The following is a 12,888-nucleotide window of genomic DNA, read 5'->3' as shown; positions in this document are numbered from 1 at the left end:
GGCCTCCTTCTGCACTGTAAATTCTATGAAACTCTGGTGATGTGAGCAACGGACAGAAGCAAAAAGAAATAAAGACAGGCTAAATGGCACTCATGGGTGTATTCAAGAGACAGAATCAAAATGAGACAGCGATATGGGTAATGAGGAAAGTGAGCAAGAGCGGTAAGTATGCTTGATTGGGAGAAATGATTATGTTGAATCACTGCCACGCCAGCACCCGTTAATCTCACTGACCTGTGAAGCCAGGCTTGCACACGCACTGGTAATCATTAGGCAACTGGACACAGTCGCTGGTTGTCTGTGGGTTACAAGGGTTTGACAGGCACTCGTTAATGTCACCTTCACACCGATCGCCAGTGAACCCTGGTGGGCAGTTACAGGTGTAGTCTCCAATTTTATCCACACAGGTCCCGTTATTCATACACTTGGGCACATTCGTGCCGGGAGAGAGGCCGCAGTCATCTTCATTAATTTCACAAAGTACGCCTGAGAAAGACAATTCCAAGTAGTCAAAGACAGCTGAAGCATTGTGGAACAGACTTCACCAGTATGAGAAGAATCGACGGTGAGTGTTATGAGAAGAGGTCAGAGCTAACTGGAACTAAAGCTGAAATTCACACTTGCTCATAGCTATCTTGCGACATAATCTTTGCACACAACCCAAGAAAACACTGGCCCGACCAGCTTCTGCTGCTCCATCAGTTCCTGCTATCATAAGATCACATTGGGGATGTTCGCTGATGACTGCATAATGCTCAGCACCATACGGTCACCACACTCAACTCCTCAGATGCTGAAGCAGTCCATGTCCAAATGTAGCAAGACTTGGACAATATCCAGGCTGGGGCTGACAAGTGGCAGGTAACAGTTACACCACACAGGTGCCAGGCAATGACCATCTCCTACAAGAGAGGATCTAACCTTGCCAGTGGACATTCAATGGCATTTCCATCGCTGAATCCCCCACTCTCAACATCCTGGGGGGTTCCCACTGACCAGAATCTGAACTGGACCCAGCCATATTAATGCTGTGGCTACAAGAGCAGGTCAAAGGCTGGGAATCCTCCAGCGCGTAACTCACCTCCTGACTCTCCAAAGCCTGCCCATCATTGACAAAAGTGCAAGTCAGGAGTGTGATGGAATATTCTCCACATTCCTGGATGAGTGCAGCTCCGACAACACTCAAGAAGCTCAGCACGGTGGCACAGTGGGTTAGCACTGCTGCCTCACGGCGCCGAGGTCCCAGGTTCGATCCCGGCTCTGGGTCACTGTCCGTGTGGAGTTTGCACATTCTCCCTGTGTCTGCGTGGGTTTCCCCCCCCACAACCCAAAGATGTGCAGGGTAGGTGGATTGGCCACGCTAAATTGCCCCTCAATTGGAAAAAATGAATTGGGGACTCTAAATGTTATATATAAAAAAAGCTCAACACCATCCAGGACAAAGCAGCCCTGCTTGATCGCTCCCCCTTCCACAAATACTCGATCCTTCCACTCCCGACACACATTAGCAGCCGGGTGGACCATCTACAAGATGCACTGCAGTAACTCACCAAGTTTCCTTAGACAGCACCTTCCAAACCCACAACCACTACCATCTAGAAGGACAAGGGCAGCAGACACCTGGGAACCCCACCACCTGGAGGTTCCCCTCCAAGTCACTCACCACCCCGACTTGGAAATATATCGGCAGTTCCTTCACTGTCGCTGGGTCAAAATCCTGGAATCTCCCCCCCCTAAGCGGACTGTGGGTGTACCTACACCTCAGGAACTGCAACGGTTCAAGAAGGCAGCTCACTAACACCTTCTCAAGGGTAACTAGGGACAGGCAATAAAGGCTGGCCTGGGGCAGAACGGTGGCGCAGCGGTTAGCACTGCTGCCTCACAGCGCCGAGGGCCCAGGGTCGACCCCGGCTCTGGTTCAGTCCGTGTGGAGTTTGCACATTCGTGTTTGCGTGGGTTTCGGCCACGCTAAATTGCCCCTTAATTGGACAAAATGAATTGGGTATGCTAAATTTATTTTTAAAAAAGGCTGGTCTAGCTAGCGGCACCCACATCCCGTAAATGAATTTTTAAAAACGCGTAAAGAATTCGCAGCACCACTGCTGTGGCCACACCCTCACCTGTTGGTCGGGGGTGAGGGGAAGCGGCCTGTTCCTGGTGACAATTTAACTGCAGCGACAAGATTTGGTTTGATTGCTGCTCATAAATACCTCAGCTCAAAGAGTCCGAAATCATCACATGTTTAAGCTTCAATTAACTCGTCCGCAACCCAAATTCTTTCAACACTGCTCTGTTATTACACAATACTGCGTTTGACAGAGCCGAGTGCTAACCTCCTGCCCTCTCTGTCTTGGGAACAGTTCTCCACTTCTTACTTTTACACCAGTTTATGTGGGGATCCAAACTCACTTACCCAGGGTTCCTGGTGGACAGGAGCAGATGTATCGGCCAATCAGATCAAGGCAGGTGCCTCCATTCTGGCAGGGGTTTGACTCACATTCATTGACCTCCAGTTTGCAGGTCTTCCCCTTGTAACCTGGCATGCACTGAGGGAGAGAGGTCAAAGTTTAATTCAGTATTTGACGTGATGAGTGTACCCCTTACAGTTTGATGCAGAAAAGTGATTGCACTAGCTGGAGAGCTGATAGAAGTATCTGCAGAGTGGGACTGTGTGGGCTGCTGCCTGCAACGTCAGGGTAGGGCGGCTCATAGAATCATAAAATGAGAATCGCAACAGCACAGAAGATGGCCTTTTGGCCCATCACATTGCTGCTGGCTATCCCAAGAAACAATTGAGCCACCCCCTTGCCCGCTCCCCAAAGCCCTACACATTCCGCCTTTTCAGGTATTTAGAAAACTTAGAAAATTTATTATCCACCATTTCGGGACCAGTTGAAAAACGGGCCACCGAGCCTGATCCTACTTTCCTGCAGTCGGCCCGTGGCTCTGGAAGTTTCGGAACTTAAGGTGTATATCCAGACATTTTTCAAATGAGTTGAGGGTTTATGCCTTGACTGCCCTTTTGGGAAGTGCGTTCCAGACCTCTGCCAACCTCTAGGTGACAAAAAATGTCTCCTCACATCACCTTTACTCCTTTTGCCCATTATTGTGAACCTGTGCCCTCTAGTTCTAGATGCTCTCTTGAGTGGGATCAGTTCCTTACTATTTGCCCTGTCCATACCCCTCAGGATCTTGGATACCTCCATCAAATCTCCTCTCAGCCTTCTTTTCCAGAAGGATAACAGGCTCAGTCGCCAATCTCGTTTGTTTGCTACCGCATTCTGCCCATCGGTGTGACAGGCGCAAAGTGTCACGGACGGAATAATTTCCATCTCAGGTGCCCAATGTTGGCATTAGGCAGTCATGGGTCAGATCGAGCTCTGTTCCACTCCGAACGAAGCTCACGCTATTCTAATTTTTCACTGGAAAAGACTGCTAATGCCTGGTGTTAAAAATTAGTCAAAAGATTCCAAAGATTTATATCCATCCACACCCGGAAATAAGAAATAAATGGTCTCGTGCTGAAATGTACACAGAAACATTGGGAATCCACGCGACTCCAACAAGTCAAAGCCAAGTTAACGACCTTTCTTCACAGATTTCGAGAAACTTGCAACAGTAAGGGCTTCATATCGTTATTAAAGAGGGCAGCGAGGCCCACCAGCGAAGAATGAAAGAGCTTGCGGCATTTGTTTGAAGGCCCTTTCGGAGCGAACCGTTGAGATGTGGCATTGCCTCTCACCTCACACATGTAGCCTCCAATGAAGCTCCTGCAGGTGGCACTGTTGTGACATGGGTTGGAGGCACATTGGTCAACTTCATTCTCGCAGTAGCTGCCGGTGTAGCTTTTAGGACACAGGCAGTAATGTGCGGTTCCAGCCCTGAAACAGGAGCCTCCGTGATGGCAAAGCTGAGTTGTAGCCACTCCTTGTTAGAAAAGAGCAGAACAGCAGTGAAAATATAGTTGAACATAAAAAAAAAACAGTAAGCATTTGCTTTCCTGTCTGCTCCCTTTGTTTTATTAAAAAGGAGCACCATGGTTAGCTGGTACAAGAGGAATTGGGAGTGAAAGCAGACTCGATGGGCCGAGTGGCCTAACTCTGCTCCTATGTCTTATGATTCAACGTACGACAGTAGAGCTACTTTTAATGTTAAGGTTGGTGTCTTTACTGCTGGGATTGGAGCATGTTCTCAATACTCCTTTTAGAATTAGTCCAATTAGAATGAAGCTTCCTCCATTACTAATACATTACATTGACATTTCCATGGCTGGCTTCATTCCTGAAGTTTCTTCAGCCATTATCCAACCCCGAATGCCACATGACAGGAGAATCACAGCCCCTACCTCGCTGTGCCGCAGCCACTTCGCACGACACATTGGGGATGTCGCAGTAACGTCCTGTCCAAACACTCGCGCAGTCGCACGTAAAGGATGTTCTCGTTGGTCGACACCGCCCGCCGTTCTTGCAGGGGGATTTGCTGCACCAGTCCGTACTGACCTAAGGGAGAAAGGGACCGATTGCTATCAAGGCCACGAAGATCTAATCAGCTGTTTGGGCTCGTCTTCTTGTCTCTCTCTCGCTCTATGGCAGTGCACATTGCCTCCCCACTTTGTAACCAAGTGGGCAAGAGATGGGTGAGAAAGCCAGCTTCACTTCCGCCCATCCACGAGAGAGAGAGAGAATCCACCCTCACCACTGCCACCCAGACATTACAAAGTTGGCAAGGCATACAGTGAATAGGTGCAGGCTGCGGTTAATAGGTGCAGGTGCACCGTGGTTGCTGGAGAAAGGATGTAGTGTTAAACAAGTGCTCACCTGACACCGATCACCTTTGTACCCATGGGTGCAGGTACACCGGTAGGATTCCAGCCCATCAATGCACACCCCTCCATTCAGACATGGCTGTGAGCTACACTCGTCAATGTCATACTGGCAACTGGAACCAGTGAAACCAGAGCGGCAGTGACAGATGTATAAGTTAATGCCATCTATACAGGTCCCTCCGTTAAAACAGGAGCTGAAAGAGAGTAAAATTAACATTCACGCTTTGTTTTTGAAGCAGAGTTGCCCAGATTCACCTTTTCCCACTGTGGAGGTTCGACTAGAATGTTTCAAGTCACAACCTCTCCGGCACAGGCATAATAAACCAATCGCTGGCAATCCCCATCTCGCCACCAATAATTCCTGAACAACTTCAACGTATATCAAAGTGTATCACTTGTCAAGTAGAACAGTGTAGCAGTTGATGGCATCACTATCATAATGCTGGGAGAGGGCAGCACGGCGGCGCAGTGGTTAGCACTGCTGCCGCACGGCGCCGAGGACCCGGGTTCGATCCCGGCTCTGGGTCACTGTCCGTGTGGAGTTTGCACATTCTCCCCGTGTCTGTGTGGGTTTCGCCCCCACAGTCCAAAGATGTGCAGGGTAGGTGGATTGGCCACGCTAAATTGCCCCTTAATTGGAAAACAATTAATTGGGTACACTAAAATTAAAAGAAAAAGTCTGAGAGAAACGTGTTTAATGAACCCGAAACACAGCAATTTCCAAGTTCTATGTGTTTTATACTTGCTTTTTTTTGGTTACGCTCCTCTGTCAGAGAGAGCATCGAGAAGGCAAGAGGATTAGTTTGGGGGGTGCGATACTTTAATTGCTGAATAAGGGCCAAAGACTTGCATTTCTATAGCACCTTTTACCTCAGGGCATCAATACTTTTGATGTGTAGTCACTGTCGCAATGTCAGAAACACCGCAGCCAATTTGCACACAGCAAGCTCCCACAAACCGCAAGGAGGTAAATTACCAAATAATCAGAGGTTGGCTGTGGGATAAATACGGGCCTGAGAACTCCGTGTCTCTTCGACAAATAGGATGTTTTATGCAAAAGGTCAAACGGGTCCCTTGGTTTATCGGGTGATCTGAAAGACAGCACCTCCTGACAGTGCAACACCCTCTCAGTACGGTACTGATGAGTCAGCCTGAGCTCTGTGGACCTTGAATCCACAACACTCAAGAAGCTCAACACCATCGAGGTCAAAGCAGCCACTCGATTAGCACCCCTTCCACAAATGCTCACTTGCTTCACCACCGACACAGGAGCAGCAATGTGATTCATTTACAAATTCAGGAACTCACCTGAGACAGCACCACGACCGCCTACTATCTAGAAGGACGAGGACAGGAAATGCATGGGAACACCACCACTTGGAAATTCCCTTCCAGGCCACTCACCATCCTGACTGGGAAATATATCGGCCGTTCCTTCACTGTCGTTGGGTCAAAATCCTGGAACTCCCTCCCTAACAGCACTGTGGGTGTACCTACACCACATGGATGGCAGTCGTTCAAGAAGGCGGCTCACCACCAGCTTCTCAAAGGCAACTAGGGATGGGCAACAAATGCTGACCTAGCCAGCGACACCCACATTCATAAATGAAGAAAAATTTGTTGAGAGGGAAAGAGTGTTAACACCTGAGCGATGGGGGCCTGAAAACATTCAGTGCCTGGGCAACGGGCACATCAGTGAAGTTAAATAAAGGGCTGCTGCCATCGACGTAAACACGCTCCAACATGCAACTGGATTTTCAAGGAATCAACTACAAAGCCTGGTGATAGGAGAGGGAAACGACCTTGACTGCTGCGAGTCCATTAACTGGAAGAGCAGCAAGTCCATTAAACATTAACTTGGGAGTTTCCTTTAAGAAATGAAATCTGCTCACATGACCTGATTTTGGAGTGAGTTCTCATTAATAATCTACTGCCTGTAGTAGTTCTGGTTAGTTATTCAACAGCCACAGTAAGGGACACCCACACCTTGCAGGAGAAAGTCCTGGCATACAATTATCATGGGCACGCTCGAATGGTCATGCTGTGCCCGAAAAGCAGCTCGCCACGGCACAGCGTGGCCGATTAAAGATGGGAGACCCCGCTCCCGGGATCTTCCCGGATCGCAATGCCTTGAGAGATTGAATGTAAATCTCACCCATTGTGGGCAGGATCACTTATTGGCAAATCCTGAGTTGGTTGAGGCGTGGCACCTATCTCCTTCGCCTTCTAGGCCTTGGGCGAGTGTTGTTCAGAACTGGTCTCCACAAAGGGGAACCAAACAGAACTCACTCTTGAGGTCTCCCAGGGGATTGGAGGCCACCCGGTGCATGCTCTTTGGGCAGATCGGTACACTGGCTCTGCTGGTGCCACATGGCACTGCCAGCCTAGCACCATGTCAGTGCCACCTGTGTGCAAGCCTGGCACAGCCAGGGTTCCCATGTGGCACTGCCAGCTGGTTGGGGCACTGCCAGATAACCAGGTTGGCACTGCCAAGGTGCCATTGTTTATGTGCTGGCGATCAGACTGGGGGTACCACGTGGGTGTTGGGTTCGGGTCGGGGGTTGCATCGGGAGCCTAGGAGATCAGGACGTCATTTACAAATGGCATCCTGATCTCTCGCTATCACTGTCGCAATGTCAGAACTGGGGAGTTCCGGTGACAGGAGCTCCTCAGTATAGAAAACGGGGCTACGGGCATTCCCCGCTAAGGCCCCTTATTTACCGCGAGTGCTGTTTTATAGGCGTATGTTTTTCCAAGCGACAGGAAATATGTGGCTAAACGCGCTCACTATTGGACTTTGTTCCCACTTAGTTGAACAGTGCGGCAATTGTTAAACAGGTGGCTCTCCAGTGGTTAGCACTGCTGCCTCACGGCGCAGAGGACCCGGGTTCGATCCCGGCCTTGGGTCACTGTCCGCGTGGAGTTTGCACATCTGGGTCTCACCCCCACAACCCAAAGATGTGCAGGGTAGGTAGATTGGCCGCGCTAAAATTACCGCTTAATTGGAAAAAATTGGGTACTTTAAATATGTATTTAAAAAACAGGTGGCTCTCAAACATTCACAGCTCTTGGCCAATCAGTTTGACCCATCAATGAAGCCAACAGACGGAGCAGAACTTCACCAGGTATTGCTCTTCAATTTTGATCTTTATCTCAGTCTCAACCTTTGATCTTTATCCCAGTCTCGACCTTTGATCTTTATCGCAGTGTCGACCTTTGATCTTTATCCCAGTCTCGACCTTTGATCTTTATATTGCATAACAACTGCATGGGTCACCTAAAGCAAGACCCATTTACTCAACCACAAGATTCAATTGAATTATTAGTATTTTCCTATCTTGGTTTTCAATTTAGTTGTGAATGAATACAACTATGGTTGTGCTGACACTGGTTTCTTGATGCTCCTACAGTATTCTTCATTTAATACGCAATTAAAGAGACTTTCTAAAGAGAATGATTTCAAATGACCCACAGATGATCACGGACTGAGTCACTGATGTGCTCAACAGATGAACTCACCGTTGCTGCATTCATTTTGGGTTCAAAGTAAGGGAGGTCGATATTGGAGAATGGAATAAATCTTACTGGAGGTTATCCAAGGTCAGGTACATTGTGGCTCAGATGTTAGCACTCTCTCTCCACAGAGTCAGAAGGTTGTGGCTTCAAGTCCCACTCCAGGGACTTGAGCACAAACTCTGGTCACCATTCCAGTGCCGCACTGAGGGAGTGCTGCATCGCCGGACGTGCCGTCTTCTGGACGAGCTGTTGGACTGAGATTCTCCATCCGCTCTCTCAGGCGGACATAACGGATCCCCAACAGCAACCATTTCAAAAAAAATCAGGGGAGTTCTCTCTTGGCCGATATTTATCCCCCAATCATCACAACTAGATTATCTGGTCGTTATTACAATGTTAATTGCACGATGCAAATGGGTTGCTGCATTTCCTACAATGCAACGCTTCAAATTTACTCTACGGATTGTAAAGTGCCTTGGGTTATGAGAGGTGCTATATAAATCCTAATCTTTGCTATGAGGAAGCAAATCTATTCGACCCAATAGTGGACCACAATCTGATCATTTCCAATTTGCCACACCGGCCATTTTCTGGGTGAGTTGCCAATTCAAATCCAACTTTTGATACATTTGGAGTGACTCCATACTGTGGGCCGACGCCTACTCTCTGCTCGGTTGACGCTGCCCAAATTCTTTGCGTGTTTGCAGTAACAGGGCAGGCATATCGGACTCACCTCTCAGTGCAGTCGGGAATGTTGTTCTCACAGTGCAGCCCGTTAAAGCCAGGTTTACAGGTACAGGTGTAGCTGTTGACGTAATCCGTGCAGGTGCCGCCATTGCGGCACGGGTTGCTCTGACATTCGTTGATCTCGTCAGCGCACCGGGCGCCCGCAAAGCCCGGCAGGCAGTTACAAACAAAGGAGTTAATTTGATCCAGGCAGGCAGCGCCATTCAGACAGGGATCTGGGGAAGGCGAAATTAGCAATTAATATCTTAGAGCAGAGCTGGATTGGAGAGATGAAAACTGAAAGAATTTACATTTCTATACTGACATTCGCAAACAACTGGTGTGGCGGAAGATGGGAAACACAGGAACACGCAACATTCCTACAAATAGACAAGTGGCAAACAACATCATCTTTTTTGAGTAATATTGGTTGAGGGATAAATATTGGTTGAGACATCAGGGAGATCGCCCCTGCTCGCCTTCTGAATAGTTCTGTAGGATCATATTCCATTCACCTGAGGGGACAGTCTCAGGTTAATGTCCCATCAATACACTACTGAAGATTGAGTTTAAATTCTGTGCGGAAGTCTCTGGAGTGGGACTTGAACTCCCAACTTGAAAACAGTGAGATACAATGCAACCACAGCAACCTCCATTTATGTAGTGTCTTTAACATAGGAACATGTCCTAAACTGCTTCACAGAAGTGTAACCAGAACAAAAATTGATACTGAATCAAACAAGGAGCTATCTCCAGGGGTAATGAGAAATGAGTCACGGTGGTAGGCTGCAAGGGGGGCCTCAAAGGAGGACGGGGAGCTAGCCATGTGTTAGAAGGTCAATCTAGAGCCTGGGGCTGATGCAAACTTGCCTGACAATGGTCATGTGAAGGAATTTCTGGATGCACAAACGGTCAGGGCTAAAAGCAATATAAGAGTTCTTACGGAGCTGGGGGAAGTTAGGTAGATAGGGAGAGCCGAGGCCATGGAGCGATTTGAACACAAGGATGAGAATTTTATTCATGATAGTGTGCGAGGCCCAACCATCCTCAGCTGCTTCATCAATGACCGCCCATCCATCATAAGGTCAGAAGTGGGGATGTTTGCGGATGGCTGCACAATGTTCAGTACCATTCGTGACTCCTCAGATAATGAAGCACTCCATGTCCAAATGCAGCCAGAACTGGACGATAGCCAGGTTTGGGGCTGACAAGTGGCAAGTTACATTTGTGCTGCACAAGTGTCAGCCAATGGCCATCTGGGTAGCACAGTGGGTAGCACTGTTGCAGCTCCAGGGTCCGAGGTTCGATTCCCGGCTTGTGTCACTGTCTGCGCTGAGTCTGCACGTTCTCCCTGTGTCTGCGTGGGTTTCCTCCGGGTGCTCCGGTTTCCTCCCACAAGTCCCGAAAGACGTGCTGTTAGGTGAACTGGCCATTCCGAATTCTCCCTCCCTGTACCCGAACAGGCGCCGGAATGTGGCGACTAGGGACTTTTCATAGTAACTTCATTGCAGTGTTAATGCAAGCCTACTTATGACAATAAAGATTATTATTATCTTCTACAAGAGAGGCTCTAACCATCACCCCTTGACATCCAATGGCATTACCATCGCTAAATCACCCACAATCAACATCCTGCGGAATTACTATTGATCAGAAACTGAACTGGGCCCAGCCATATTAATACTGTGGCTACCAGGGCAGGTCAGAGGCTAGGAATCCTATGGCGAGTAACTCACCTCCTCACACTCTAAAGCCTGTCCACCATCTACAAGGCACAGTTAGGAACCTAATGGAATACTACCAACTTGCCTGGATGAGCGCAGCTCCAACAACACTCAAGAAGCTCAACACCATCCAGCACAAAGTAGCTCCCTTGATTGTCCCCCCCCTTCCACAAACATTCAAACTCTTCACCACCGACACACAGTAGCTGCCGTGTGTACCATTCACAAGATGCACTGCAGTAACTCACCAAGGTTCTTTAAACAGCACCTACTAAACACACGGCCACTACCATCTAGAAGGACAAGAGCAGCAGGTACCTGGGAACCCCACCACCTGGAGGTTCCCCCTCCAAGTCACTCACCATCCTGACTTGGAAATATATCTCCGCTCCTTCATTGTCATTGGGGCAACATTCTGGAACTCCCTCCCTAACAGCACAGTGGGTGTACCTACACCTCGAGGACTGCAGCGGTTCAAGAAGGCAGCTCACCACCACCTTCTGAAGGACAACGAGGGATGGGTAATAAATGCTGGCCTAACCAGCGATGCCTACATTCCGTAAATGAATTAAACAATTTTAAAAATCTGGCTTGGATACAGGCTGTGGAGTACACTTATCAACCGAGACAGTTTTTTGTAATTCATTCACACGATGCGGGCTACATTGGCAAGCCCACTATTTATTGCCCATCTTAATGAGTCACCCTTTGTTAATATAACTGCGACATTCTCAGTCTGGGACAGTCAAGAGGCAACTACATTGCTGTGGTTCTGGAGTGACATCTAGGCCGGACCGGGTAAGGACGGCAGATTTCCTTCCCTAAAAGGCATGAGTGAACCAGATCAGTGTTTTATGGGATCATTCATAGTCACCTTTATGGATATCAGATTTTCATTTGGGAATTACCTAATTAACTAAACTTAAATTCCCCAGATGCTCTGGTGGGAACTGAACTCAGGCCTGACCATGCAGGCATTAAAAAGCAGCCACTAACATCAAAGATATTTTACTGCATCTCTAGTAATTACTTACTGGGAGTACAGTCATTGATGTCCATTTCACAGTCACGCCCTGCGAAGCCTGGTTGACACGCACAGATATAGTTTCCCTGTGTGTTGGTGCAAGAGCCTCGATTCCTGCAGGGGTTGGCTGCACACTCATCGACGTCCACTTGGCAGCTCCGTCCTGATGTGTTAGGAGAGAGACAGAGACAGAAAGTGGTAAGAAACAGCGACCATGCCCTCCGATTGTCAGCGAGTGTTCACCATGCTAAAAATACCCGTCTTTGTACCGCGCTGCCGTCTGAGGTTTCACGGCCCTGTTACCTTGCCATCCCTCTGCACAGGTACACACAAAGCCCTCATAGTCCAGAGTGTGGTCACAGACGCCTCCATTCGCACATGGGTTGGGCGAACATGGAACCAGCACGTTCTCACAGTTTGGTCCTGTAGGAAGACAGCAAATTTCACCCGTGGATTATTGCGATAAACAACACTGTGCTAACAGGGCTCACTCCTTAAAACTACTCGAGTTCTGCCTGCCCGGGAAGGCGCCTCTGGACGGAGGTGTGCACAGAGATCAACTCTCTTTACCTGAATTCGAAGTAAGCGACAAAAAGAACCGGGGCAGAAATTTAGTGTTTGATTTCTCGGCTGCAAACTGCCGTTTCCTGAAGGGTGGTGGAAGCAGATTTAATAGAATCTTTTAAAAAGGAATCAAGTAATAACTTAAACAGTTGCAGAGATCTGGGAAAGAGCAGGGAATGGGACTAATCAGATAGCTCTTTCAAAGAGCTGGAGCAAGCCCAATGGGCCGAATGGCTCCTTCCGTGCTATGATTCTACAGTTTGAAGGATCCTGTGAAAATGTGGGCTTCCTGCATTCGTTGTTGGCAAAGCAAGACCAAAACAATGATTAACACTTTTGCCAACAACAATACTCTGCTGGTAAACAGTTTCTAACTGAGTGATGTAACCTGAGGGTGTGTGTGTGTGTGTCGATTCAAGAAAACAGATTCAACCTCTCAACATCTCCTAATCCTCATATTTCACCAAGGACTATGCGAGTTGGCCTTGATTTGCCTTTCCCTGCCTTAC

General features: G+C 48.3%; 1 protein-coding gene across 2 annotated transcripts in view; it reads right to left on the bottom strand.

Moving 5' to 3' along the window:
- The window catches only part of notch3 (notch receptor 3), a 188,262-nt gene that overhangs the window by 26,654 nt on the left and 148,720 nt on the right, over positions 1-12,888 (bottom strand). For both annotated transcript variants that reach the window (XM_038785014.1, XM_038785015.1), the window contains 8 exons: positions 12,119-12,238; positions 11,826-11,978; positions 9,075-9,303; positions 4,818-5,019; positions 4,346-4,499; positions 3,743-3,927; positions 2,414-2,546; positions 235-486 (listed from right to left, as the gene is read on the bottom strand). In XM_038785014.1, the coding sequence (XP_038640942.1) occupies positions 235-486; positions 2,414-2,546; positions 3,743-3,927; positions 4,346-4,499; positions 4,818-5,019; positions 9,075-9,303; positions 11,826-11,978; positions 12,119-12,238 (1,428 nt within the window). The remainder of the gene's footprint in view (positions 1-234; positions 487-2,413; positions 2,547-3,742; positions 3,928-4,345; positions 4,500-4,817; positions 5,020-9,074; positions 9,304-11,825; positions 11,979-12,118; positions 12,239-12,888) is intronic.

Source organism: Scyliorhinus canicula, chromosome 25 (assembly GCF_902713615.1).
Source record: "Scyliorhinus canicula chromosome 25, sScyCan1.1, whole genome shotgun sequence".
Taxonomy (NCBI): Eukaryota; Metazoa; Chordata; class Chondrichthyes; order Carcharhiniformes; family Scyliorhinidae; genus Scyliorhinus; species Scyliorhinus canicula.
This window is presented reverse-complemented; position numbering and strand designations above follow the sequence as displayed.